This window comes from Schistocerca cancellata, chromosome 6 (genome assembly GCF_023864275.1).
Source record: "Schistocerca cancellata isolate TAMUIC-IGC-003103 chromosome 6, iqSchCanc2.1, whole genome shotgun sequence".
NCBI classification, from domain to species: Eukaryota; Metazoa; Arthropoda; class Insecta; order Orthoptera; family Acrididae; genus Schistocerca; species Schistocerca cancellata.
The window spans coordinates 131,618,684-131,646,083 of record NC_064631.1 but is presented as its reverse complement, the minus strand read 5'-3'; the positions used below and the strand labels follow the sequence as shown (position 1 = coordinate 131,646,083).

Genomic DNA, 27,400 nt, shown 5'->3' with positions numbered 1-27,400 from the left:
CTTCTGGACAAGTTTAAATTACGACGATAAATTTCTGATCGTGGATAAAAGAAAAGAAATCATTGTAAAGCAAACTGTTGAGAAATACCATTCATTTACTAGGTACTGCTATTGAAATTTGTCTCCACACGATGACAAAATTCAAATGTCCTTAAAACATATTTACACAGTTTAGTTTATACAGTTTGCTTTTCATACAGTTAAATACAATTTAATTCATAAGTTAACCTTCACAAACATCTAACAATATATATAAGGCAAATCCTGTTCACAGACAACTATTTTTGGGACATACGAAAAATAAATGAAAGGCAACCACTAACCTATAGCAGGCTGATCCATATTGCATAGAAACATCTCCCAAAAAACCAGTATTCTCACAGCAACAAAACTCAAATGTGAATACTGTTTTTTTGTTACTCGTTTTTAGGTACTATTCAGCAGCTTGCTATAGGTGAGTGGTTGCCTTTCCTTTCTTTTATATGTTTTTCCATCCAGGAATTCCATTATTATTATGGTTTTGAAACATCATTTAGAAAAAGTTTTTGGTTGTTATAAATTATACTTTAATTGAAACACTCAATTTTTCATCATTTGATCTTATCAAAGATTTTGTACTGTAATAGTGGCAGCAGTAATTTTCGTGAAATGCTTGTTGCTAGATCAGTGTTATAAAATTTTTAATATTACAACCTGGTACAGGTACTTGAGTTTATTACAAGAATGTAAAATATAGGTCAAAATCAGCGATTGTGTCACTCAAAACATTCCACAAGAAATTTTTCCATTGTGTGATAGAGATGTGGCTGAACTCCAGACAGTGTGTTATCTTCATCTGGGTAGATCTGCAAAAAACCATTCATTTGAATATAACTTAAAAAAACATGATATTTTAAAACAGAATAAATGAAACATTAAAATTGTATGAAGGTTTAACAGAAAGCGAGTGTCTATAGACCTGAAACAGAATGAAAAGATAATTATGTGGAAGCATTTACTTGAACAGGTAAAACAAATATTAAATCACTTATAAATGTTGAAACTTTCATCATATCATGGGATCAGCCTCTAAATTTCTGTGTCATGGGAGAATCTTCATTTAAGTGTCAGGATGTCTTTTATGAAAATATTTGTCTTGAATGTAGCCATGTATGGAAGTGAAGTGTGGATCATGAACAGGTCAGGCAATAAGAGGTAAAAAGCTTTTGAGGTATGATGCCACAGAAGAATGCTGAACATTACACATGTTGCATCATGGCTCTACCTGATCAGGCAGAAGAGTGTAACTCACCAGACAGATGTGATGCCAGCATGACACAAGAAACCTTAGTGGTACATATTCTTGCAACAGAGGTCATATTCAAACTCTGCTGACATTGTGGAATCACCACCTAGGCCTTCTGAAAAGTGAAGTTGCAACATCGACACGGCACACCAGTGCTGCAGTGCAACTGACAGCAGGAGAACTGGCCACTGAGATGGTGGTGTCGTAATTATCTAATGGCTGTACCCCAAACATCATTTCTGCTGGAGGGAAAGTGCTGCCATTTCAAAAATAGCAGTGGACCGAGCTCACATAAATACTGCCCATTTTAGACAAGCAGTATCAGTTAAAAATGGGAACCAGTTACAAGAAGTCTATGCTGGTCAACATCCCCAACTGTATCATTGAGCTGTTCCCTTTAGACACTGTCTTCATTAGCTGCAAGTCTGCTATCTGCACGTAAGCCCAAATGCTATTGAGATGATGCCTTCCTGCAAGCAGGCTATCTGCTGGGCGACTTCCAATCTCTGTAGGACATTTATATTGAGGGGTTCTTGGTTCAAGCTTGGAACACTTTGCCACACAACCACCATTGCCACGTGCAGTCAAACTTTGCTGCTGTTTGTTGCCTTGTGTCAGAAAACTTTGCTACTGTTCAGTGCACTGTGTGGTCACACTCCTTGGCTGCCAATACTGACCCTGCCATCCCATGTCAGTGCCCATAGTTTGACTCTGTCCACCTTGGCATGTCCTGAACTGAATCGTGCATCTACACAGCTAATGCAACCGACATTGCAGACTCTGACATCAGGTCCTGGAAACTTTCAAAGCCCACTGAAAGGCATAGATCTTGATCTTGGTTGATAGGCAACGCTGCTACAACTGTAAACACTAGCATTGCTGTGGTACAGTGTGGCCACTAACACATCCAAATCAGTGGCCACGTGCTCACAGCACCACTATAAAGCTCATGGTTTCACTTTCAGTTATGTATTCGCCATAACGCATCATTGTTTCTAGGTTTCTGTTTCATTAAGTCTTGATTTCTCTCTTGGATTACTCACAGCACTCATATGTAGTATCGTCTCTACTGTCCACTTACCTTTTTGTTGTCTTCTGTCCATACTCAGTAATCTACCATTGACAGACTTAGGTTGGTCGGACAGCCTCAGTAAGTGTCTTGAGACATTCCTGATCTTTTTTCAAATCCTGATCACAATAACCGGCAACGAAGTAAATGGTTAACAGCATACTAGGAACACTAAATTTGTGAAACTCTTGCAACAACAACAGCAACAGCTGCTACTGCTGCAGAAATTGCAACAGCAGCAGTAAAATGAGTTACTCATGTGGGAAAAAGAAGTTGGCTCTTCTCAAATCCAGTTGCCCTTACATTCAAGGGTATGTGCACTTTGCTTTACCTCAAGCAACCTGGCCAGATGTATCACTCTTGGGTAACTGATTTACAAGGGTTGAGTCATCACTGTGATTTTACTTGTGTGAACCCAGCATGCAAAACCTAATATGCAGACTCTTCAATTTGTGGGTGTAGTGCTCCAGTTGTCTCCCAAACCAGAAGTATGCACGTCAGCCATTAAGCTAGACAACCTGTCATTAGAAGAATTTCTGATGATCCCTCTCTCTTTCAAAATCATGGCAGCAGCTAATGAGTGCTTCATGGATCAGTCACCAGTAGCAGTGCTCCAGATGTTGCATTGCAACCCAGGAATATGAAATGCTCATAAACCACTTCCCATATGGCGGCATCATGGTTCATTACTTTCAGATGTGTCAGTTGTCTCTGAGCCACCAGTCAATCTCTTGGGCTGCAGGATTTCCTGTCACGCCCAGACTGCTTCACAGCACACATGTACAGACTGCCTGGATCGCTTGTGCATTGCACCCATTGTGGAAAAGATGGGAATCTCCAAACAGTGTGCCATAATCCATCAGGGCAATTGGACCTGGCTCCTTGAACATGTCTGGGAACAGTGCGTGAACTTACAGCAGTAAAAGGCAGCCTGTGTGGCTGACTAGTAGGATAAGGATATCATGTAGAAACTGTGGAAATTAAATCAAAATACTAGAGCTAGTCACAATCAAACTGCAGTAGCTCATTACAAACATTACAGTAAGGTGCTTAAAAATGTTATTAGGAAGGCAAGTAGTATGTGGTAGGCAAATAGAACAGCTAATTCACAGGATAAAATTAAAACCATATAGTCAGCTGTGAAGGAAGTGTCTGGTCAACAGCACAAGGTTGAAGTTATAAAGTCAGTACATAGTAAAAATGTTTCTATTTCTGATAATTCAGGTTTATGTACAATATTTAACAGTCACTTTCTGAACATAGCTGGCAAATTAAATAAAACTTAGTTTCTACATGGAATCATATCTCTCTCTTGGAAAATGCCTTTTCGAGACTGATATCTGAAATACTCCTTTGTGGTACTGACAAGGGTGAGCTGCTTTATAACAAGGAAGAAAGGGATCATGTAGACAATTTTAAATCTATCAATGTTTGCTGAAATTATTGAAAATGCTGTGTATGTAAGGATAAAGTGATCATCTCATTTCACATAATTTGCTGTCAGATGGACAGTTTGATTTTAGAAGTGATTGAATGACTGAAAATGCTATATTCTCTTCTCTCTGTGAGGTACTGGATGAATTAAACAAAAGATTTCTAATGCTAGGTATCTTTCTTCATTTAACGAAGGTGTATGATTGTGTTGATCACAAGCTATTGCTGCAGAAGTTGGACCATTGTTGAATACGGGGAGTAACAACTGGTCCACCCCTTACTTTAAGAACAGACAGCAAAAGGTCATTCTCCACGTTAATGAGAACGGTTAGGAATATGGGTTCTGGGTGGGGCACGGTTAAATGGGCAGTACTGGGGCCACTCCTGTTCCATATTTATATAAATGATATGCCTTCAAGTATTACAAGTGATTCTAAAATATTTCTGTTCGATGGTGACACCTAGCTTGATAGTAAAGGATGTGTGCAACATTGACACTGTTTCAAATAGTGTAGCTCAAGACATAAGTTCATGGCTTGTAGAAAATAAACTAACACTAAATCACAGTAAGACTTAGTTTTTACAGTTTCTAAGCCACAATTCAACAAAACCTGACATTTTAATTACACAGAATGGAAATAGGATTAGCAAGATTGAACAGTTCAAATTTCTACATGTTCAGACAGATAGTAAACAGTCATGAAAGACCACATTCAGGATTTTGTACAAAGACTATTAGAACAGCATCTGAAGTAAGTGATAGTTTCACATGAAAAGTAGTCTACTTTGCTTATTTTCATTCACTTATGATGTATGGTATTACATTTTGGGATAACTTCTCCAATTCTCAAAGGGTGTTTTTGGCTCAGAAGTGAATGGTGTGGGCAGTAAGTGAGGTAAGTTTGCAAACCTCATTCAACCCATGTTCATTCTAACATTGGCCTCTCAATGTATCTGTTCTTTACTGTCGCTTTTTATGATCAATATCAGCTTATTCTCAAGAATTAGCAGCTTTCACTCAGTTAATACTAGGCAGAAATCCGTTATGCATTTGGACTGCGTTTTCATGACTCTTGTGCATAAAGGCATGCAGTGTTCTGCTGCATGCATTTTCAATAAGCAACCACAAGAATTCAAAAATATTATCAGTGATCCATGCCCTTTCAAATCAAAACTGAAGAGTTTTCTCATGGGCTTCTTTGAAAAAATTAAGCTGTGACCTGTATTATATTGTTGATTGCATTTGCATAACCTTACAGCTTGATGTATTTATAGGATTCATAAAGATTTTATTTTATCTGTTTTTATTTTTCTGCTGTAATTTCATGTGCTGACATGTTCCATGACCATGGAGATTTGGTCCTCAATTTGGTCCTACAGAAGTAGACAATTAAAACGAAATTTAAAAAAAATATAAAATAAATATAGATAATAGTTCCCCCAAGTTATCCTTTCCCTCAAAAGTTGTTTATAAATCTCACAATTGTGAACACAAATGTGCATTTCCAGGTAGACACAGAAGCTACCATTCCTTCTGAAACCTCCAAATGTATGCTCGTATGGATTCCAAAAAATTAACTCCACCCTCGTGCACATTGGTAGCCTATGGTGACAGCTCTATTCCGCTCCAAGTCTATTCATAATTGCTGCAGCCTACAAGTGGATGACACAGCTGATACCCCTGTTTGTTGTCAGTAGTCACTCAGCTGGAAACACTTTCTCTGGATGCCTTCTCATTGTTTCACTTCTCCATCGCTGATGAGATTCAGGAACTCCACGACCTTTGTGCTACTTTGGCTTCTCTTTGAAACAGGCCTGGGGTGCACCTCTGATTTCCAGGCTCATATCTTTTTGCATCCTAATGCTAAGTCTTGTTTCTGCTAGCACAGCTCATTCCTGTCTCCTTACGGATGGCCGTCAAACAGGAACTCTATCACCTCCACAAAACTGGCCTGATTGATCAGTTAAAATGATTGCTTGGACCATGCCTCTGGTTGTGGTAAAGAAACCCAGTGGCTCACATTGGTTATGTTGAGATTTTAAATCAATAATCAGTGCCCAGACAAGTCAAAACATACCATATACCACACCAGGAAGACCTCCTCAAGAAACTTATCAGAAGAGAGTAAATATTTTTCTGTAATTTATTTCACCATTGCATATTTGCGTATGCCGCAGGATGATGAGAACAAAGTAGTGTGGTTATAAACGCTCCCTTTGGCTTATACAAATACCAGCATTTGCCTTTTGGGGTCTCATCTGCTCCAGCAATTTTCCAGAGATATCTGGAACAGTTAACAGTGTACATATCCACTCTCACTGACTATCTTGATGACTTAATTATCATGGCTACTATACACCAGGACTACCTGTGAAACATTGTAGCTCTTCACTACATTACATGACTCTGTCACTTAGCCACATGCCAGTTTCTCCAGGTGGAATACCTTGGTAACTTACAGGAGTTGCAAGCTTTTTTTAGAAAAAAGGTGAATTTTTATTCTAAATTTCTCTGACAGTGGTCCCTTATGCATCCCCTAAATGAGTTTTGGAAGAAAGGCATTCAGATGAGGTAGATGGCTGCGTATGAGTGCACTTTCACACAGTTGAAGTGTATGCTGTACTGGGTTCCCTGTCTTACGCCGTTTTCACGATCATGTCCACTGGTTCTAGCTACAGATACCTCACCATGTGAGATTGATGCAGTGCTGTGCTCTGCAACAGTCCTGTCCAGCCCAATCTTTTGGCCTCTGGCCCACTCCTCAACATCCGTGGGACCGTATTCCTTTGGACTTTGTGGGCCCCTTTCTGGGCTCTTTGTGGTTAATAGTCATGGATACTTACTCTAATTACCCATGTGTCAGATGGCATCCACCATACAGACACAATTAATGCATTCATCCAGATTCTAGCCATTGCTGTGCTTCTCTGAACCACTAACAATGTTCCTGACTGTACAGGGCCACTCCCAATCAAAACTGTAGCTTGGCAGATCTCCTCCATCTCCTGGCCCCAGAGCCCAGAGAACCCTGGGTCTGACGTGCTGGGCAATATCCTCTGGGCTCAGCAGTATGGGCACACTTACAGGACAAACAACACATGGATACTGGCAACAGAGGTTGCCACACCCATTGCCTTACATTTGTTGAGAGACCAAAGGGTTTGTAGTGCTGTCATACTAACCAACTCTGTCTGCATCAACTGACTGCAGTAGTGCCAGTGGTTCACCTTGATCTAGAAAACCCACCCTTGCCAGTCCCACAACCACATTAGTATATCTTGCACTCCAGGACAGCAGCAGCAGCAGTTTTTGTGGGCATGGGTGTGGAGGTGGTCCCAAGCAGTCTCCACAACTAAGGCCACCAAACCCCATGTTGCCACATCCCAGTGTGAAGCTGGACACTCCTGATTCCTCAGACCAGATGGCAAACTTAAATGTTGGGACACCAACCATTTCACTTTCTGAAGCATCATTCAGGGCACTTCTGACTCTATACGACCATTTAGAGGGGAGGAGCCTTGTGTCTGGCTTCGCGAATTAAATTGTGTAGATTCTTTCCAAAGGAACTGGTGCAGCATTCACATTAATTGATTTAGAGAATCTGCAGAAAACTTTAATTTCAGTGGCCAGATAGAGATTGAATTGTCCACTTCAGAATATGAGTCCAGTGCTGTAATGAATGTGCTGTCTTACTTATAAGGAGTGAAAAGCAACCTGTCATGCCAGGACTCCCTTGGGTGCGATGAACTGCTCTTGTGGTGCCCAGCAGAATTCTGTTTTACAGAGGAAAGTCAGCCTCAGCATGAAGCCGATACACCTTTTTGCAAGGAGGTTTATCCAGAGCAAGATAATGCTTATTCAGAAAGGTGATGAAGTGAAAGAAGCTAGTCAGTGCCTCTAAAGGGTGATGTTGGGCAGTTCTACAGCTCTAGCTTGGTTCCTTGAGGAACTGGCTACACAAGAAAAGCACAAAAAATTAAATAATCACTGCCCAATGATGACACCCAGCTGCTACAGCTGTTGTCCCTTCTGGGGAGAGGTACTGGTGTTGGAGAAGCACTGGCCAGCAGATTCTCATAAATATCAACCTAAATCAGGCCCTCATTCGCAGATGCTCGCTGACATATTGAGATGTGTAAGTGATGCTGAACACTGCCATCTCCATGAGGTACTGAGTTTGAGGTGGAGAACACTGCTGTACTAGGTGAAGTATCCAGTCACCTACCAGGGGCTTCATCTCCACCAGCAGCAGGACACCGCCTGAGCTGGGGACCATATGCAATTGCCTTGGTGCTTTCACACCACTGGGTCTCCTTTTGGGTGACTATTACATTGTAATAAGAGGTGTTACATTAATGGTATATTTACATGTCATTATCATCATCTTCCCTTGTTGTTGTTTCTATGTAATTGATATAGGATCAGCCATGTTTTCTCTCTCTCTCTCTCTCTCTCTCTCTCTCTCTCTCTCTCTCAATACAACAGGGGTTCCACCCCGGACAAAAAATTGCACATTTCAGCAGCTGAAGTAACTTAGTTGCAAGCAAGCAATGCAAATATATCCAATCATATAAAGCCTGTGGGAACAGACCAGGCAGTCATAGCAGTGAAAGTAAATGTTGAGAAGGAAAGGAAGCAAGATTGGTGCACTCCAATTACTCCAGAAGAGGTGGAGAAGAGAGAGCAGGAATGGGACAATTGGTGGGTTCATTATGACAAGCATGTTTCTCACCAGATAAGAAATATTAAGCTTTACAGGAGGCTTGAGAGATGAAAAAACAAGAGTACTTGCATGGAAGCAGAAAATAATGAGAAATAAATTAATAGTGTTAAGTTCAGTTAATTCACAAAGTACCAATGTTGTGTATGAATGCATGCTCTTGCAGTGATATCCATTAATAAAATGTTCTCTAGCTTCAAGTTGTGTCAAGTGATTAACTGCCCACAAGCTTTCAGCAGAGATGTCCTCTGCTGTGGTCAAGTGGTTGACTGTTGTGTGGATGCCACTGCTGTGCTTATATAACCACGCTGTCACCAGCGATGTCACTGGTGCTCAGTCCCGCACCATATATGGTAATGTTTTGGTGGCATGGCCACTGAGCCTGCTTCAACTCCCCAACCACAGGATCTACATCTACATATACACTCTGCTAGCCACCAAGCGGGGTGTGGTGGAGGGCACAATTCGCACCTAAGTCATATGCCCCCCCCCCCCCCCTTCCTCTGTTCCACTCGCGGATCGTGCAAGGGAAAAATGACTGTCTGAATGCCTCAGTACGAGCTCTAATTTCCCTTATCTTTGAATGGTGATCATTGTGCGATTTGAAAGTTGGTGGTAATAATATATGCTCTACATCCTCGGTGAAGATTGGATTTCAGAATATAGTGAGCAGCCCCTTCCATTTAGTGCGCTGTCTATCTGCAAGTGTGTCCCTCTTCAAACTTTCTATGAGATTTGTGATGCTCTCATGATGGCTAAATGTACCAGTCACGAATCTTGACGCTCTTCTTTGGACCTTCTCAATCTCTTGAATCAGACCAACTGGTAAGGGTCCCATACAGAAGAACAATACTCTAAGACTAGACGAACTAATGTATTGTAAGCTATTTCCTTTGTTGAAGGACTGCATCGCTTCAGGATTCTACCAATAAACCACAATCTAGAGTTTGCCTTACTCGTTACTTGTGTAATCTGATCATTCCATTTGAGATCATTTCGAATAGTCACACCCAGATACATGACGGATGTTACCGCTTCCAAAGACTGGGCATTTATTTTGTACTCGTACATTAATGGGGATTTTTGCCTTGTTATTCGCAGTAGGTTACATTTACTAATATTGAGAGATAACTGCCAGTCATTACACCATGCATTTATTTCCTGAAAATCCTCGTTGATTTGTTCACAACTTTCATGTGATACTACTTTCCTGTAGACTACAGCATCATCAGCAAACAGTCTAATTTGTAAATAATAGATTTCAGCTATCGGTCATCCTTTGGAATTTTTATTGGCAGATCTAGATTTCAGCTAGAAACTAGCCATTCTCAATGCTAAGAATACTACAGGTAAATAGTTAGATGCTATCATGAAAAAAGTTGCAATTAATGGCTTAACTCATATGGTTTGTATATTACATACCAATATCATTTTTGATCGATGGATGTAATGCCTGTTGGTTGGGCTTCATCCACTGTTCATTGAATACTAATGTTTGTGGAAGGCTGGCTGTGTGGAGAATACATCGGTTGGTTACATGGCGCCATCTATGTGAATTACATATAAACCTCAATGGAAGTAAACCACTTCAGATTTAACCACATAAAATGGAACATAAGTAAAATTCTTACATTGTCGTCCGACTTATTTCATATTTATCATCAAGTAATAAAATTTCCATGTTCACTCCTTGTGAGTTTGTTATTATTATTAAAACATTTAAATTATTAATTGGGAAGAAAAGATATCATGGAAAAATCGAGTATGGCAGCACATTTGCTTACAACAATACATAAGGTGCTGACTTTGACATCCAATGTGAGGTTGCTGCATAAGTGTGAGAAGTGCGGTTTCCTCGACCTCCTGGAAGAGCTCGAAATCTTCTGCCATCACAAAAATACCGGCAGAAACCTGATTAATGATCAGGTTGTTGTGAAAAATGCACAGTTCTGGGAGTTGTTCGAGGACTTGTTGCTGGGAACCGGTGTAGGGTTTGACCCAGGGGGAACGAGGTAACACCTACCGTCTTACCAATATGTAGCAACCATTTGCATTATGCTATATGAGTACGATGAGTGTAATTCTGAACCAATGGAACTTCTTCCATGATATGTTAGGTCAGATGCATAAACAGTATTATTAACAGCAGTTCCATATATTGGTTGTTTTACAATTACAAGGAAAATCAGCTTTAAGGAAGAAAGAGGTTAGCACCCTCTATATTTATAGTGGAATAGCCAAATTGTAATAACATGCATCTGACTGATGTTTGGCGCCATCTATGAACTATTTAGTAAATATGACGAACAATATACTTATTATGTTTTAATAAAGGGAGATATAATATAAAAATAAATATATTTAAGCCATATCAACCAATAGATGTTTACAGCATGTCTTCCAGTATTTTATAAATTTAAAAAATATTTTTAAAAATTAAAAATGTTTTACTCACCTGATCTAATTTAAATGTTTTAATAATAATAACGGACTCATAAGGAGTGAACGTGGAACATATGTCATCGGATAAACTGTTAGCACGCACTTTTTGGAGCAAGTGACAGTGCGGAACTGAGTCGAACGCCTTTCAAAAGTCGAGAAATATGGCATCAACCTGGGAGCCGGTATCTAAGAGGCTGTTGTATATCATGCACAAAGAGGGCCAGCTGTGTCTCGCATGACTGCTGTTTCCTTAAACCATGCTAGTTTCTGCAGATGAGCTTTTCAGAGTCTAGAAAGGTCATTATGTCTGAACAGAAAATATGTTCCATGATTCTGCAACAAATCGATGTCAGTGAAATTGGCCGGTAATTTTGTGCATCCGATTTTCTAGGCTTTTTATAGATTGCTATGACCTAAGCCTTTTTCCAGTCCCATGGAACTTCCTGCTGTTCCAATTATCTCTGATAGATGATGGATAAGAATGGTGCTATATTTGTAGCATAGTCAACATATAATCTTACGGGGGTACTGTCTGGGCCAGATGCCTTCCTAGCATTTAAGGATTTTAACTGTTTTACAATCCCAGATACACTAAACACTATGTCAGCCATCCTTGCATTTGTTCGATAATTGAAAGGGGGAATGGTGCTGCAGTCCTCTACCATAAACAAGTTTTTGAAATCTAGGTTTAGAATTTTGGTCTTCTGTTTATCATCATCAGTTACATTACTATCAGCAAGAGAAGGTATTGAATTATTTGTAGCGTTCATAGATTTTACGTATGATCAGAATTTTTTGAGGTTATTTTTAGAATCTGCAGATAAAATATTGCTTTCAAATTCGTTAAAAGAATCTCTCATTGTCCTTCTGACAGCTGCTTTCATTTCGCATAATTTCTGTTTTTCAGCGGGACATTGTCTACATTTAAAATGACTGTGCAAAATTCTCTGCTTTCTCAGCAACTTCCTAATATGTTTGTTGTACCAAGGTGGATCCTTTCCCTCCCCTATATTTTTGCTAGGATCTACTTCTCTAGCACATGGTGGACAATACCTTTAAATTCTGATCAAAGATGCTCAATATCTTCGTGTCCCGTGGTGAATGCTTGCAGCTGACTATGAAGATATTCATTAATGACACTTCTATTTGCTTTCCCAGAAGCCACAACGACATTATGGTTGCTAATACCTTCTTCTAGATTAACTTCCTCAAAAAGATCAAGTCTGTTTGTCGCCAAGATATCTAATATGTTCCCATCTCGAGTTGGTTTTCTAACCAGTTGCTCAAGGTTGTATGTTGAGAGCACTCCTAGAATAACTTCACATGAATCTTTGCTTCTGCGCCCTGTGATAAATGTGTAATTTTCCCAGTCAGTGGACGCCAGATTAAAGTCTCCACCTATAACTAATGGATAATTTGGATATTTGTTTCTATGTACTCAAGACTTTCCCTGAAACGGTCTGCGAACTTTATGTTGTGGATGCTGGTGGTCTGTAAAAACATCCTAATGCAATGGTCAATCCTTGTGTGATTGACAGCTTTATCCAGACTATTTCACGGTCCGACCAAGTACTGATATCAACTGCATTTAAACAGCTTTTAACTGCAATGAACACACCACCTCCCATAGCATCAGTCCTATCCTTCCTAAACATTGTCCAAACCGAGTTCAAAATTTCACTGCTTTTTATGTCCGGTTTCAACCAGCTTTCAGTACCTAATACAATATTGGCATTGCTATTATTTATTTCGGAGAGTAACTCAGGGATCTTGCTACACTTCGATACAGTTCCCCACAGTCGTTTAATGAACAAAGTAAGAGCATATGGACTATCAGACCAATTGTGTGATTGGATTGAAGAGTTCCTAGACAACAGAATGCAGCATGTCATTCTCAATGGAGAGAAGGCGTCCAAAGTAAGAGTGATTCCAGGTGTGCTGCAGGGGAGTGTCGTAGGACCGTTGCTATTCACAATATCCATAAATGACCTTGTGGATGACATCGGAAGTTCACTGAGATTTTTTGCGGATGATCCTGTGGTATATCGAGAGGTTGTAACAGTGGAAAATTGTACTGAAATGCAGGAGGATCTGCAGCGAATTGACGCCTGGTGCAGGGAATGGCAATTGAATCTCAATGTAGACAAGTGTAATGTGCTGCGAATACATAGAAAGAAAGATCCCTTATCATTTAGCTACAATATAGCAAGTCAGCAACTGGAAGCAGTTAATTCCATAAATTATCTGGGAGTACGCATTAGGAGTGATTTAAAATGGAATGATCATATAAAGGTGATTGTTGGTAAAGCAGATGCCAGACTGAGATTCATTGGAAGAATCCTAAGGAAATGCAATCCAAAAACAAAGAAAGTAGGTTACAGTACACTTGTTCGCCCACTGCTTGAATACTGCTCAGGAGTGTGGGATCCGTATCAGATAGGGTTGATAGAAGAGATAGGGAAGATCCAACGGAGAGCAGCACGCTTCGTTACAGGATCATTTAGTAATCGCGAAAGCGTTACGGAGATGATAGATAAACTCCAGTGGAAGACTCTGCAGGAGAGACGCTCAGTAGCTCGATACAGGCTTTTGTTGAAGTTTTGAGAACATACCTTCACCGAGGAGTCGAGCAGTATATTGCTCCCTCCTATGTATAGCTCGCGAAGAGACCATGAGGATAAAATCAGAGAGATTAGAGCCCACAGAGAGGCATACCGACAATCCTTCTTTTCGCGAACAATACGAGACTGGAATAGAAGGGAGAACCGATAGAGGTACTCAAGGTACCCTCCCTCCGCCACACACCATCAGGTGGCTTGCGGAGTATGGATGTAGATGTAGATGTGGCTGTAGAACATGAGATTAAGCATATTTAAATCCTTTGGAATGACATGTTTAGGTGAACTAACAATTTTTACAGTTAGCACACCCACATCAGTGACATGAACTGATAATTTTTTAGGCCAACGGTTTGTTTCCCATGGGGAGAGACCTAATCTAAAAAAAAACTATGTGCACACCACAAGTACTGTGCTACCCGTGTAGCTGCTTCTTGTGTGTAGTTTTCCCCTGATCTATCGAGGGGCATCCTACAACCTTCCAACCCAGACATAGGTCGAGGAATCTACAACCATTTTCATCACAGAGTTGACGTAGCCTCTGGTTTAGATTCCCCGCTCAATTCCAAACCAGAGGACCTCGGTCCACCCTGGGTACGATGCTGCAGATTGTAAGCTTGGCTTCCACTCCTCGAGAGATAGAGGCCGCCTTCGCCGATTTAGCCAGCCCTCGAAAGGACCCAAGGATTTCCTCAGAACTCCGACGACAGGCATTGTTCGTGCCGACATGTGCAACAATCTGCAGGTGGCTGCACTCCGCACGCTCGATAACCGCCAGAAGAGCCTCTTCCACATCCTGGGCAAGACCTTCTGCCAAGCACACCGAGTGAACGCTGGACTTCTTCCCCACCCTAGCCGCTATGTTCCTGAGGGGCTCTGTGACCCGCTTAACATTAGAGCTCCCAATATCTGAAAAACCCCTACCCCCATGTGCCTGTCCAGACCTTGCTGAAGGAGTGGCCACTGTCCTGGCAGAAGGTGCATTCTGATCTCGCTCAGTCTCCCCCTCCCCCCCCCCCCCGCCCATCCGCCCCCCCCCCCCCCCCCAAATATCAGATAGCGCACTGAATCTATTAGCAAAGTGCATGGGATTTGTGGGATTTGGCAAGAGCGTGCGTCCCCCCATGCAGCCTTCACCTTGAGGTTCGAGACCTCGACACGGTCCGCCACCCACACTGAGGGGAGAGTGGGCCCACTGGCTCAGTTGCACCTGAGGTCGGCTCAGTGACAGAGAACTGTGACATCCCCCCCCCCCCCCCCTGCACATCTAGTACAACAGAGGCTGCCCCAGGCACCCCATCCTCACTGCATCTCAAGGTGGCACTCTGGAGCTTGTTGACTGTGGCCAACAAAGCTTCCAGCTGTGTTTGGACTGTGGCCAACTCCTCCTGCATCCGCACACAACAGACGCAGTCCCTATCCATCTAGCTAATAACTGATTTACTATAAAAAATCTTAAGGAAACCTACTGCCACAGGTTAACAGCTACTCTCTAACTGGCAGAAAGGACACTCAACAAGGAAAATAAAAATTTATGGTAGAAGCTAGACCTGGTGCCTATTTTCCTGCTAGGGGCTATTATGTGAATACTAAAGAATAAGACAGTGACCTACAGTAAACTTCTAGGGACTATCTAGTGAATATTATTAATGAATTAAACAGTGACCTATGGTAAGCTGCACCTACCGATTATCCCTCTTATTTGTAATTTAAACAAGCGTTTACGGACACGTGAAAGTGACCTAATAAAACTATAAAAACTGCAATCTTAAATGTACTGAGTCTAAATGACACAAATAAACGTAAATACTGAGTATTGTACACCGACAGATGCAGGTACAAAACAAAATGTTTTGCTAACAATAAGAGTTCAGAATGTAAAGCATGAATACAAACTCTACTTTATAGGAACTGATGGGCTTACAGTACATGATTACTAAAGCTCACAACAAGCTAAGGAATTTAAGCAGACGGTGAGGTGAGTTTTAGCTTTCTGCTAATGAAACTGTATCTTAGGCCATACTCAACTGCAGCCCACTATGTTTATTGTGGGTGTTCTCCGATATTTTGATCTCTATTGCTTCATTTATTACTCTATCCCAGAAACTGTTGATCCATTTAATAATAGAAGTCTCATAGAATCCAATTCAGTGTCTGTTTTCTGGTATATGTTTGGTTGCACCTGATTTTTTAGAATAGCATAGGCAGAAACACCTTTCATGTTCTATGTGGCACTGTTCAGTGCTGCGGACAGTCTGACAGACATAAAACTGCCCACATCCACATGTTATTTTGTATATTCCAGGTGTTCAGAAGTCTACATCATCTTTCACAGGCTTCATTTGTTGCTGGAACTTATCTGGGGGCCTGAAGACTGTTGATTTTATCTCTCTTCAGGAGATTGTCAATCAGTCTTTCCTTCTCAGCCTGTCTGGTAATTTTACCCTGACCCAGGGTTCTGGGTGACTTTTCTGAACTGTACCCTTTTCCCTAAAACTCTCGAGTCCTTTTCCTTCACCCCTCTTCTTTCCCCTCCAATTCCTCTGTCAGAAGAAGGAGCCACTGGCTCCGAAAGCTTGTAATAGTTAAATCCTTTTGTGTGTGTCCCCCCCTACCACCACTCGGTGAGTAGATCTTTTTATCTATCTGTTTACATTATATATATTTACATGTAACATATATTTCAAATGTATAGTCTAGGTCCATCCGATTGTTCATTAGAGTAGTGTGAAAAAATTTGAAGTATATTGGTCAAGTGCTTTTTGAAATTTGTGGTGACAACATTGAAGACAGCTTTTCTTTATATAATAGTACAGATTTGTAAAATGTGTGTTAAGATATTTGTCTCCAGAAACATAAACTAGTCCAAATGTGGACTGAATTTCCTGAAGAAAGAGAAGTGTTGCACTATGGCTCTGTCGGTTACAATGAACAGCTCTTGCAACACTCAGAAATACGATGTAATACAGAGGCAAGTGGGCATCAGCCTGAAGCTGAGACACCATTTCACAATAAGTTATACTGAGGGCAAATGAATGCATACTTAGAAAGCTGATGAAATGGAAGAAGCTAGCCAGCACCTCTGAAGGGTGAAATTGAGTGATACTAGAGCTGTGACTAGGCTCCTTCAGGACCTGACTGAACAAGGAAAGTGGAAAAAATGAAGTCATCACTGCCCAATGGTGATACCTTGCTGTTACAGTCCATTATCTCTTCTGGTGCAGGGGTACTTCTGTTGAAGTAGTGCTGGCCAGCAGACTCTCATAAACATCCCCCAAACCAGACCCTCATTCACAGGTGCTTGCCAATGTTCTCTGCACATGGCCATATTGAGGTGGGTAAGCTATGCCAGACACTTCTGTCTCTTTCAGCTGCTGAATTGTAGGAGATGACTGTGGAACAAGATGAAGTACCTAGTCACATACCAAAGATTTTGTTTCTAGTAGGAGCGGGTGACCATCTGAGCAGAAGACTGTGTACAGATGACTCAGTCCCTTCACACTGCTGAGTCTCCTTCTGCTGACAGGCTTCCCAGCAAGGAAGCAGCACCACCTTCTAACATGTGAATGACTGAGTTCTTTGCCCTAGTGGCTCACATGGTCGAGCCTGGGCTGTGGGATACCCCAGTCTCTGTTGCCATAGAGCAGTGCCTGAAGGCTTTCATCATCACTGATCACTGGTCAGTGCAGGCATGTCTCTTCATCTTTGGTCAGGTTTGATGCTACAGTATGAAAGCTTTCCATCCCGATATGGTACATGGTGACCAAAACTTAGACAGGCTGCTACAAGCAGCATCTGACAAACTTCGGGGCTGTTTCCCTGATGCCACTGCCCAACACCACAAGTATGTGCTGTGCTGTTTCCAAGTTGACTGTTGTTGACTATGGTGTTCAGTACCCAACAGTCACCAATGTGATTGAGTGGTAACAATCTCCCTCCTGTTGTAATCCTGTGTCTGTACTGAAGTAAATAAAGACTATTGTCAGTAATGACTCCCCAAGCAGTTCCAGCCATCACCACCTCTGAAACCCACGTCCCAGCAAGGAAGCAGTACCACCTTCTGACATGTGAATGACTGAGTTCTTTGCCACCATGGAGTCATGTACTGACCTCAACAGAACTATAAATAAATTAGGAAAACAGCAAATGAGATTTCAAGTTAAGAATTACTACTAATCTAGTAGGAGGCACATAAACACCAAGAAAAGAGAATAAAAGTATACAATAGCAGAGCAATAGTGATATGTCAGAGTAAAGAGTAAAAGGGCTTCATTAAGCGATGATGATAACAGTAAGAAAAATGTAGAAGAGTTATTGGTTTCTGGTAATTCATTAGTGAAATATTTCTTGTTATATATTTATGCAATTGCTGTAAAAGAAAGTTAATTAGTGAAATATTTCTTGTTTTATACTTAGATGGGTATGGTGTCTGTTCTTTTGGACATGTCTGAAAGAACAGACACCATTGATGACCTGCAGCCATCTAGAATGAAATTAGAATTATATATTAATACCTTCAGCTGCTGACAGGCATTGATATATATCAACAGGGGCAGGTGAAAATGTGTGTCCTGACTGGGACTCGAACCTGGGATCTCCTGCTTACATGGCAGATGCTCTATCCATCTGAGCCACTGAGGGCATAGAGGATAATGCGACTGCAGGGATGATCTCGTGAACGCTTCCCGCGAGACCCACATTCTTGCCTTATAGGTCCACACACTACATTCGTAGTGTCCCTACCCAATACACTGATTACTTGTGGAAGACATTCTTACCAAGTCCCATAAGAGTTTGGGTAATGTGTGTGCATCCACACAGAAGAGGAAGGAAGATCATGAATGGTAATGGCAGAACTATATACTTATATGGATATGGTGTCTGTTCTTTCAGACATATCCAAAAGAACAGACACCATATCCATATCCAAGTATATAGTTCTGGCAATACCGGCCATGACATTCCTTCCTCTTCTGTGCAGATGCACACATATTACCCGAACTCTTACGAGACTTGGTAAGAATGTCTTCATGAGTAATGAGTGTGCGGGGTAGGGACACTATGAATGTAGTGTGTGGATCTATAAGGTGAGAATGTGGGTCTTGCGGGAAGCATGTGCGAGATAGTCCCTGCAGTCGCACTATCCTCTGTACCCCCGGTGGCTCAGATGGATAGAGCGTCTGCCATGTAAGCAGGAGATTCTGGGTTCGAGTCCTGGTCGCAGCACACATTTTCACCTGGCCCCATTGATATATATCAACACCCGTCAGCAGCTGAAGGTATTAATATGTAATTCTAATTTCTTGTTTTATCTTTGCATAATTGCTGTAAAAGAAAGTTTGCATAAAAGCAGTAAATTTCTTTATTTTTCTTGAACTCTTAGAGACAGTCATACATCATTCAAAAAATATATTTTAGTAAACATCACAGATAATTTGTCATGGTCATAGACAGGAAAGTTACTAAACAGGTCAGTGAGACTACATTTATTGGGCTGTGGATGGACAACACACTAATGGAATATTCAAAGAGATAAATCTGTGCAAAATGAGTGACCTGTGCTATGCCTTTAGAGTTCTCAGTCAAAGATGTAACGTGACTACTATTTAAAATGTGTACTTTGCTTTAGTTAACTCATTCATCGCTCTTGGCATCCCATTGTGTGGCTCTAAACACAAGAAAATATTTGTCAACCAAAAAATGAATTGTCTAATTAACGACAAGGTTACCACCATATACACCTACCAAGACGATCTTCCAAGAACTGGGAATATTACACAAATTATGTGTACACATTCTAAAGACTGTTTCATTTGTTAATAATAATTTGCATATCTTTAAAACAGATAATGATGTGCATGCTCACCACACCTGTGGTGTTACCAATGTAATGTGATAGCCGTATGTATGCTTAACATGTACAACTCACTTGCTGTTGGAATTGTATGTCATTCTGCTGCAGAGCTCTGAGCAACATCATGGATTGTTCATAATGCACAACATCATTTAATGTTCCATGAATTAACAAAAATCTTTTGTACCGCAAATTCTCAACTTTGTTGGCTAAACCAGAGTCTACATAATGACTCACTTCTTCGTTCTTTGGATGTCCCATGAAACGTTCAGTATATATGGAATCTGTAAATGAATTCCTGTTGTTTAGTAAGATTTTTTAAATTAATCTAAAACATTAAGTTTTTGTCATGTTGTAATCTTGGGAACTGCATTTCACAAGTTAATTAAATCAATTCGTGTCAGAGAAATGTGTGTTTTTAAACATCCAAAAGAAATTTAGACAACATAATGAACTGCAAGCCAAAGTAGGCAACAGAAGAAAGAAAAAATAATGTAAATATACTAGAGTAAATGACACATCACTCAGAACCATTACACAAGAGAAAAACCAGAGAGATAAAACCCTATAAAACAGCAAATACAGTTTCTCATAACTGAAAATAGGATTTCATGGTAGCTGATAAAGTGCTATATGAAGACAACTGAGTAAAGAGGGTGATTTTGAAGGGCAGAATATAGATATAAATAAGCCACAGGGTCAGTACAAAAACAAGAATGAATGAGTAAATCTATATATTAAAAACAAAGATTCCATGACTTACCAAACGGGAAAGCGCTGGTAGATAGACACAATAAAAAAAACACACACACAAAATTTCAAACTTTCACAACCATCTACATCTACATCTACATTTATACTCCGCAAGCCACCCAGCAGTGTGTGGCGGAGGGAACTTCATGTGCCACTGTCATTACCTCCCTTTCCTGTTCCAGTCGCGTATGGTTCGCAGGAAGAACGACTGTCTGAAAGCTTCCGTGCGCGCTCTAATCTCTCTAATTTTACATTCGTGATCTCCTCGGGAGGTATAAGTAGGGGGAAGCAATATATTCGAAACATTCCACATGGGAAAAATATATTAAAAACAAAGATTCCATGACTTACCAAACGAGAAAGTGCTGGTAGATAGACACAATAAAAAAAAAAAACACACAAACACACACACAAAATTTCAAGCTTTCGCAACCAACGGTTGCTTCGTCAGGAAAGAGGGAAGAAGAGGGAACGACAAAAGGATGTGGGTTTTAAGGGAGAGGGTAAGGAGTCATTCCAATCCCGGGAGCGGAAAGACTTACCTTAGGGGGAAAAAAGGACAGGTATACACTCGCGCGCGCACACACACATATCCATCCATATGTGTGTGTGTGTGTGTGTGTGTGTGTGTGTGTGTGTGTGTAGCTGTCCTTTTTTCCCCCCTAAGGTAAGTCTTTCCGCTCCCGGGGTTGGAATGACTCCTTACCCTCTCCCTTAAAACCCACATCCTTTTGTCGTTCCCTCTTCTTCCCTCTTTCCTGACGAAGCAACCGTTGGTTGCGAAAGCTTGAAATTTTGTGTGTGTGTTTGTGTGTTTTTTTTTATTGTGTCTATTTACCAGCACTTTCTCATTTGGTAAGTCATGGAATCTTTGTTTTTAATATATTTTTCCCATGTGGAATGTTTCTTTCTATTTTATTTATATGAGTAATTCTATAAGTATACTTAAAAAAAAAAGAAACCATATCAGGCAGAGATGAAAGATTAACAGTTGTAGGAAAAGAAAAAAGAAATAATGGACTAGGGCAAATAACTTTTACTATAACTGGAATACATGAGAGTGCTTAAAAAACTTTATTCTTGTAACACAGATATATGATAAACTGCTGTTGAATGCTTGGACTCTTATTTGGTCAATTACTTTTGTTAGTTCCTCTGTTTAAGTCAGAATACTTAAATAGAATGAAAAAATTGCACAAACATGGCTGAGAATCCTGCAGTGAAGTGTTTTATACCACACAGTTATGTATATCCATCTTTCTCTTCCTTCTTGCAACTGTGTTCATTGGTTTGCAAACTTTGCACTTGTTCAGATAACTACCTAGTCACATCTGTGTGCTTCCCTCACCTTAGACCAGTACTGGCTACTACCTTTCTGAATTTTGTTCCCACTATGGAGCAGAACGGCTCCACTTGTAATTGCTGTCATCACAAGCAGTGGAAAAGCTGGGATGGATTACTGCAATATGAATTGAGACAGATTGCTATTTGCACATAGGGGAGGTACTGAGTGGCAAACAAGAACATTGAAAGAAGATTGCTTAATGTTATTAGCTATCAGCCTAAGTCTTTCATCTGAAAAAAACCCACATGCACACACACACACACACACACACACACACACACACACAAAAGGACCCTCATCTGTGTCTGTGCCTGTCTGATACTCTGTGCCTATTCTATGCTATTTATCCCATATTGTTCCCTATAAGAGTAACTTATGAGACAAAGAGACTGTAAATAATTTCTGTTTTTGAGATGAATAATAGGATTGATGTGCTGAATGACAGACACATTGTCTGGGCATTATTTTGTAACTGAGTGTAGAATATATCAGAATTTATGGGGGTTCCACTTGGCATGATGTCCACAAGCAAGAGTCCTTCAGGATCGAAAAACACCATAGCCATAACTTTTCCAGCAGAAGGTGTAGTTTTGAATTTTTTTTTTCCTTAGGTTAATTTGCATGATGCCACTCCATTGATTGACTCTTCATCTTTGGTGGAAAATGATGGAGCCATGTTTCATCACCTTTCACAATTCTTCCAAGAAATTCATCTCCACCAGTTTCTTCAGTGTCGTCACATATGCATCAGAATTTATGGGGGTTCCACTTGGCATGATGTCCACAAGCAAGATTCCTTCAGGACCGAAAAACACCATAGTCATAACTTTTCCAGCAGAAGGTGTAGTTTTGAATTTTTTTTTTCTTGGGTTAATTTGCATGATGCCACTCCATTGATTGACTCTTCGTCTTTGGTGAAAAATGATGGAGCCATGTTTCATCACCTTTCACAATTCTTCCAAGAAATTCATCTCCACCATTCTCGTACTGTTCCAAAAGTTTGCTGCATACAATTTTTCTTGTTTCTTTGTGAGCCACTGTCAACATCGTGGGAACCCACCTGGCACAAACCTTTTTTAATGCAAACACTTTCAGTATTCTGCAAACACTTCCTTCCCCTATCCCAACGTAGCATGACAATTCATTCACTGTGATGTGTCTGTCAGCAGTCACTAATTCGTTAACTCTCTGCACACTGTTAGGAGTGTGTGCAGTATGAGGCTTGCCACTGCGAGGACAATCCTCAATTTTGCCGTCCCTTCTTTCATCACGTAACCTGCTTGCCCACCAACTAACTGTACTGTGATCGACAGTAGCATCTCCATACACCTTTTTGAACCTCTTGTGGATGTTTCACACTGGCTCGTTTTCACAGCACAGGAATTCTATGACAGCACGTTGCTTCTGATGAACATCAAGTGTAGCAGCCATCTTGAAGACATGCTGTGATGGCGCCACTCACGGGAACAGGTTGAACTAAGTTTGAAAACAAGTGGGAAGGATGTATCTACACACTGTAAAACTTTCACACATGCAGAATGAAAACTGTATTTTTACAAAAATAGTGTGCATTTCTTTTGAAGTGACCCTCATACTTTCCTGAATCTTAATTGGCTACTCTGTCTGCAGAGACCTGAAACCAAGGGACCATGTACAAACCATCTGAATCACTCTGTTGTATGAATTTGACTGTGTTTTGTCAAGTAAAATTCAATTCGATGCAACATGAAAAAATTTAAGAACCTGGTATATTATTTTGAGCAGAGATTTGTCATTAGAAGCAAAAGTGTTACTTAAAGAAGCCTAAGAAGACTGCTGCCATTTACAATACACCAAAATGACATTTTTGATAATGCTGACAGCTCTCTAAGCTTGTTTACTCTCATTTATAGAAATGCAGTCTCTCTAGAGAATTTGCGACTTCCAGAGGATCTGCACATTAATCAGTAGCCCATTAACTTGCAACCCTCTTTAATTACAAGAAAATAGTAAATAATGTGTTTAAGTAGAGAAAATTCATCTGTATTGTATCAGTCACTAGTAACTAGAATCAGTGATATTGTGTAAATATTATGATGCAGCCATCAGAGTGACATGCAGAATGGTCGTTCGAATCTTATAGTGAGAAGGACAAATGCCAGAGTTCAGTTTACAATATGGTACACTGGAGAGTGGTCGTTATGGTACATTATAAAGGAAGCGACTTCCTAGATCCTTGTATGTAACATTTTTGAATTATGTTCATGTGTCTGGTATCTATGGTCGAAAGCTATAATTGTGTGAATCTTTTTGTTGTGCCTATCACGACTCAGCATCTCTGCTATCTGGTGAGTAGCAACTTTCCTTCTCTAATATTGTCACATTCCATCCTGGATTTACCAATGTTTGATTTTTGTCTGGTATCTATGTCAGTTTTGAAACACTGAGAAAGTTCAATAAGAGCTGCACAACATTTGATGATTTATTTGGTTTGCATAGCAGCATTACAGAAATTCCGACTGAATTTGAGTGAGAACTCCTAAAAGAATCATTTTGTCATTAAATATTTCTAGGTCTTCAGAATTTGCTTTTTAGAAGGAAGAAAGGAAGATCAAGTTTAATGTCCCTTCAATATCAAGATAATTAGAGAAGGAGCACTAGTTCTGACTGTCTCAAGGATGGTGAAGGAAATCAGTGATGCTACTTCAAAGGAACTATTTCGGCATTTGTGTGGAGTGATTTTCGGGAAACCATGAAAAACCTGAATCTGGATGGCTGGATGCGGGTTTGAACCGTCATCCTCCTGAATATGAGTCCAGTATGCTAACCACTGCACCAACTCACTCAGTCACACACTTTGTGGCATAACTTAACAGATTGTACTTCATCTTGATCTTCAGTAATGTGAATACTTACCATAGTGCATCCAGTCTGTGATAGGAGCCACAGATATTCCACACTTAAAAATATTTTGATGATCCTTCATTAATGCCATTGCAGTAACATATCCTCCATAGTTTTGTCCCCATATAGCAATTCTTCTTCTGTCAATGAATTTATATTGACTTTGTAGGTATCTGTAATGGAAAAATACTGTATATTAGTATATGTTTTTAGTTATTTTTTGTGAAATTACTTTGAACGATAAATAATGGGGAAGTGTAAAGATACAGCAAAATCTATTAGTGTGACTACATTAATTCTGCATAATCTAAAATGCCATATTCACATTAAAAAATTACACAATTTTCTGCACTCAATTTTTCCCTCAATGTCCAAGTATTCATCAATAATTATTTAGGGATCCAGAGAAAATGTAAATTAGCATGTCTTCAGGTGTTTTAAGCATGCTCCTCATTTCCAGATGAATTTTCACTCTGCAGTGGCGTGTGCACTGATTTGAAGCTTCCTGGAAGGTTAAAATTGTGTGCTAGATTGAACTCATACCTGGGACCTTTGGCTTTCATGGGCAAGTACGCTATTGACTGAGCTCTCCAAGCACTATTCATGACCACCTCTCACAGCTTTACTACCACCAGCATCTCATATTCTACCTTTCAAAATTTTCATATGTTGTCATGCATACCTAACAGGACTAACACTTTCTTCCAGGGACACTAGTCACATTAGGTAGGCAACAGGTCATGAGCAGTGCTTGGATGCTTAGTTGGCAGAGCACTTCTGTGAGAGACAAATGTCCCAGGTTCAAGTCTCATCCAGCAATCAGTTTTATCCCGCCAAGAAGTTCCAGACTCCTTGAGATTAAGAACACAGTTTATATGATAACAGCACCTGCCTTGATAATTACTAAAAGAGCATAAAAGATATAACTTGATTTAATATGACTTAGGTGAGAATAGTTTCATTACATTGACCACATGAACCAAGTTTTTGAAATAGTTTTGTACGAGGTGCATTCAAGTTCGAAGGCCTCCGATTTTTTTTCTCCGGACTGGAAAGAGATAGAAATATGCGCATTGTTTTAAAATGAGGCCGCGTTCATTGTCAATACGTCCCAGAGATGGCAGCATCGTAAGGCAGATGGAATTTTACCACCAGCGGCGAGAATGAGAACTGTTTTAAATACTTAAAATTGCGACGTTTTCCTTACTTGAACAGCGTGCAATCATTCGTTTTCTGAATTTGCGTGGTGTGAAACCAATTGAAATTCATCGACAGTTGAAGGAGTCATGTGGTGATGGAGTTATGGATGTGTCAAAAGTGCGTTCGTGGGTGCGACAGTTTAATGAAGGCAGAACATCGTGTGACAACAAACTGAAACAACCTCGGGCTCACACAAGTCGGTCTGACGACATGATTGAGAAAGTGGAGAGAATTGTTTTGGGGGATCGCCGAATGACTGTTGAACAGATCGCCTCCAGAGTTGGCATTTCTGTGAGTTCTGTGCACACAATCCTGCATGACGACCTGAAAATGCGAAAAGTGTCATCCAGGTGGGTGCCACGAATGCTGACGGACGACCACATGGCTGCCCATGTGGCATGTTGCCAAGCAATGTTGACGCGCAACGACAGCATGAATGGGACTTTCTTTTCATCGGTTGTGACAGTGGATGAGACGTGGATGCCATTTTTCAATACAGAAACAAAGCCCCAGTCAGCTCAATGGAAGCACACAGATTCACCGCCACCAAAAAAATTTCGGGTAACCGCCAGTGCTGAAAAAATGATGGTGTCCATGTTCTGGGACAGCGAGGGCGTAATCCTTACCCATTGCATTCCAAAGGGCACTACGGTAACAGATGCATCCTACAAAAATGTTTTGAAGAACAAATTCCTTCCTGCACTGCAACAAAAACGTCCGGGAAGGGCTGCGAGTGTGCTGTTTCACCAAGACAATGCACCCGCACATCGAGCTAACGTTACGCAACAGTTTCTTCGTGATAACAACTTTGAAGTGATTCCTCATGCTCCCTACTCACCTGACCTGGCTCCTAGCGACTTTTGGCTTTTTCCAACAATGAAAGACACTCTCCGTGGCCGCACATTCACCAGCCGTGCTGCTGTTGCCTCAGCGATTTTCCAGTGGTCAGAACAGACTCCTAAAGAAGCCTTCGCCGCTGCCATGGAATCATGGCGTCAGTGTTGTGAAAAATGTGTACGTCTGCAGGGCAATTACGTCGAGAAGTAACGCCAGTTTCATCGATTTCGGGTGAGTAGTTAATTAGAAAAAAAATCGGAGGCCTTAGAACTTGAATGCACCTCGTATGATCAGTAGTCAACATGTTCCATAGAAATAATAAAACATGTGGTCCAATATATAAGCAGAGCCAGATCATACTAAACTCATTTGACTTTATGTACTGGAGAAAGTCTTCAGCCATGGAGAGGTTTCTGCTAAACATGCTTTTTGATACTCAAAAGTGTTTGAAGTTCTTAAAAATTTGAAAAAGCCTGTGCACCTTTTAATGTAGTAAGAAACAAGGAACATAAATAAGACAGCTAAATGCAGACATGTTAAACATATAATGCTTTATAGTAACCTGTAATGTGAAGCAAAATATTAGATAATAAGAGCTGAGTTTGCAGTTGCTTTCTGCAGTTTATGTTACATGAATCTCACCAATAGGTCTGTTAACAGACAGTTAAACTATGGTACCTTAATTTTATTCACAATAAGGCATGCTTTTTTATATGCCATGGGCCTTTTCAGTCCAACTATGCTGCCCACACAGTTTCGTAACAGTCTGAGCAGTTTCATTACATGCAACAGCAATGTGGATACATGTAAAGTATTTATCAGTTGTGCAGTATTATTCATAACAGTCAACAGGACAAATAACAAATTGAGATAATGAGCCAAGGAGGAAATGTGAAGTGTAAATAATTGTAAATAAACCAGCATCTGCATTTCAGCAAAATATGAGGGCAGATTTTTTT

The 27,400-nt window shown here is 40.4% G+C and overlaps 1 protein-coding gene across 2 annotated transcripts in view; it reads right to left on the bottom strand.

Annotated features, from left to right (window-relative positions):
* Nucleotides 1-75: 75 nt before the first annotated feature.
* LOC126191239 (venom dipeptidyl peptidase 4-like) overlaps nt 76-27,400 on the bottom strand; it is a 198,283-nt gene continuing 170,958 nt past the window's right edge. For both annotated transcript variants that reach the window (XM_049932045.1, XM_049932046.1), the window contains exons 15-17: nt 24,417-24,577; nt 19,499-19,707; nt 76-845 (exon numbers count right to left, since the gene is read on the bottom strand). In XM_049932045.1, coding sequence (XP_049788002.1) covers nt 756-845; nt 19,499-19,707; nt 24,417-24,577 — 460 coding nt within the window. In that variant the 3' untranslated portion in view covers nt 76-755. The remainder of the gene's footprint in view (nt 846-19,498; nt 19,708-24,416; nt 24,578-27,400) is intronic.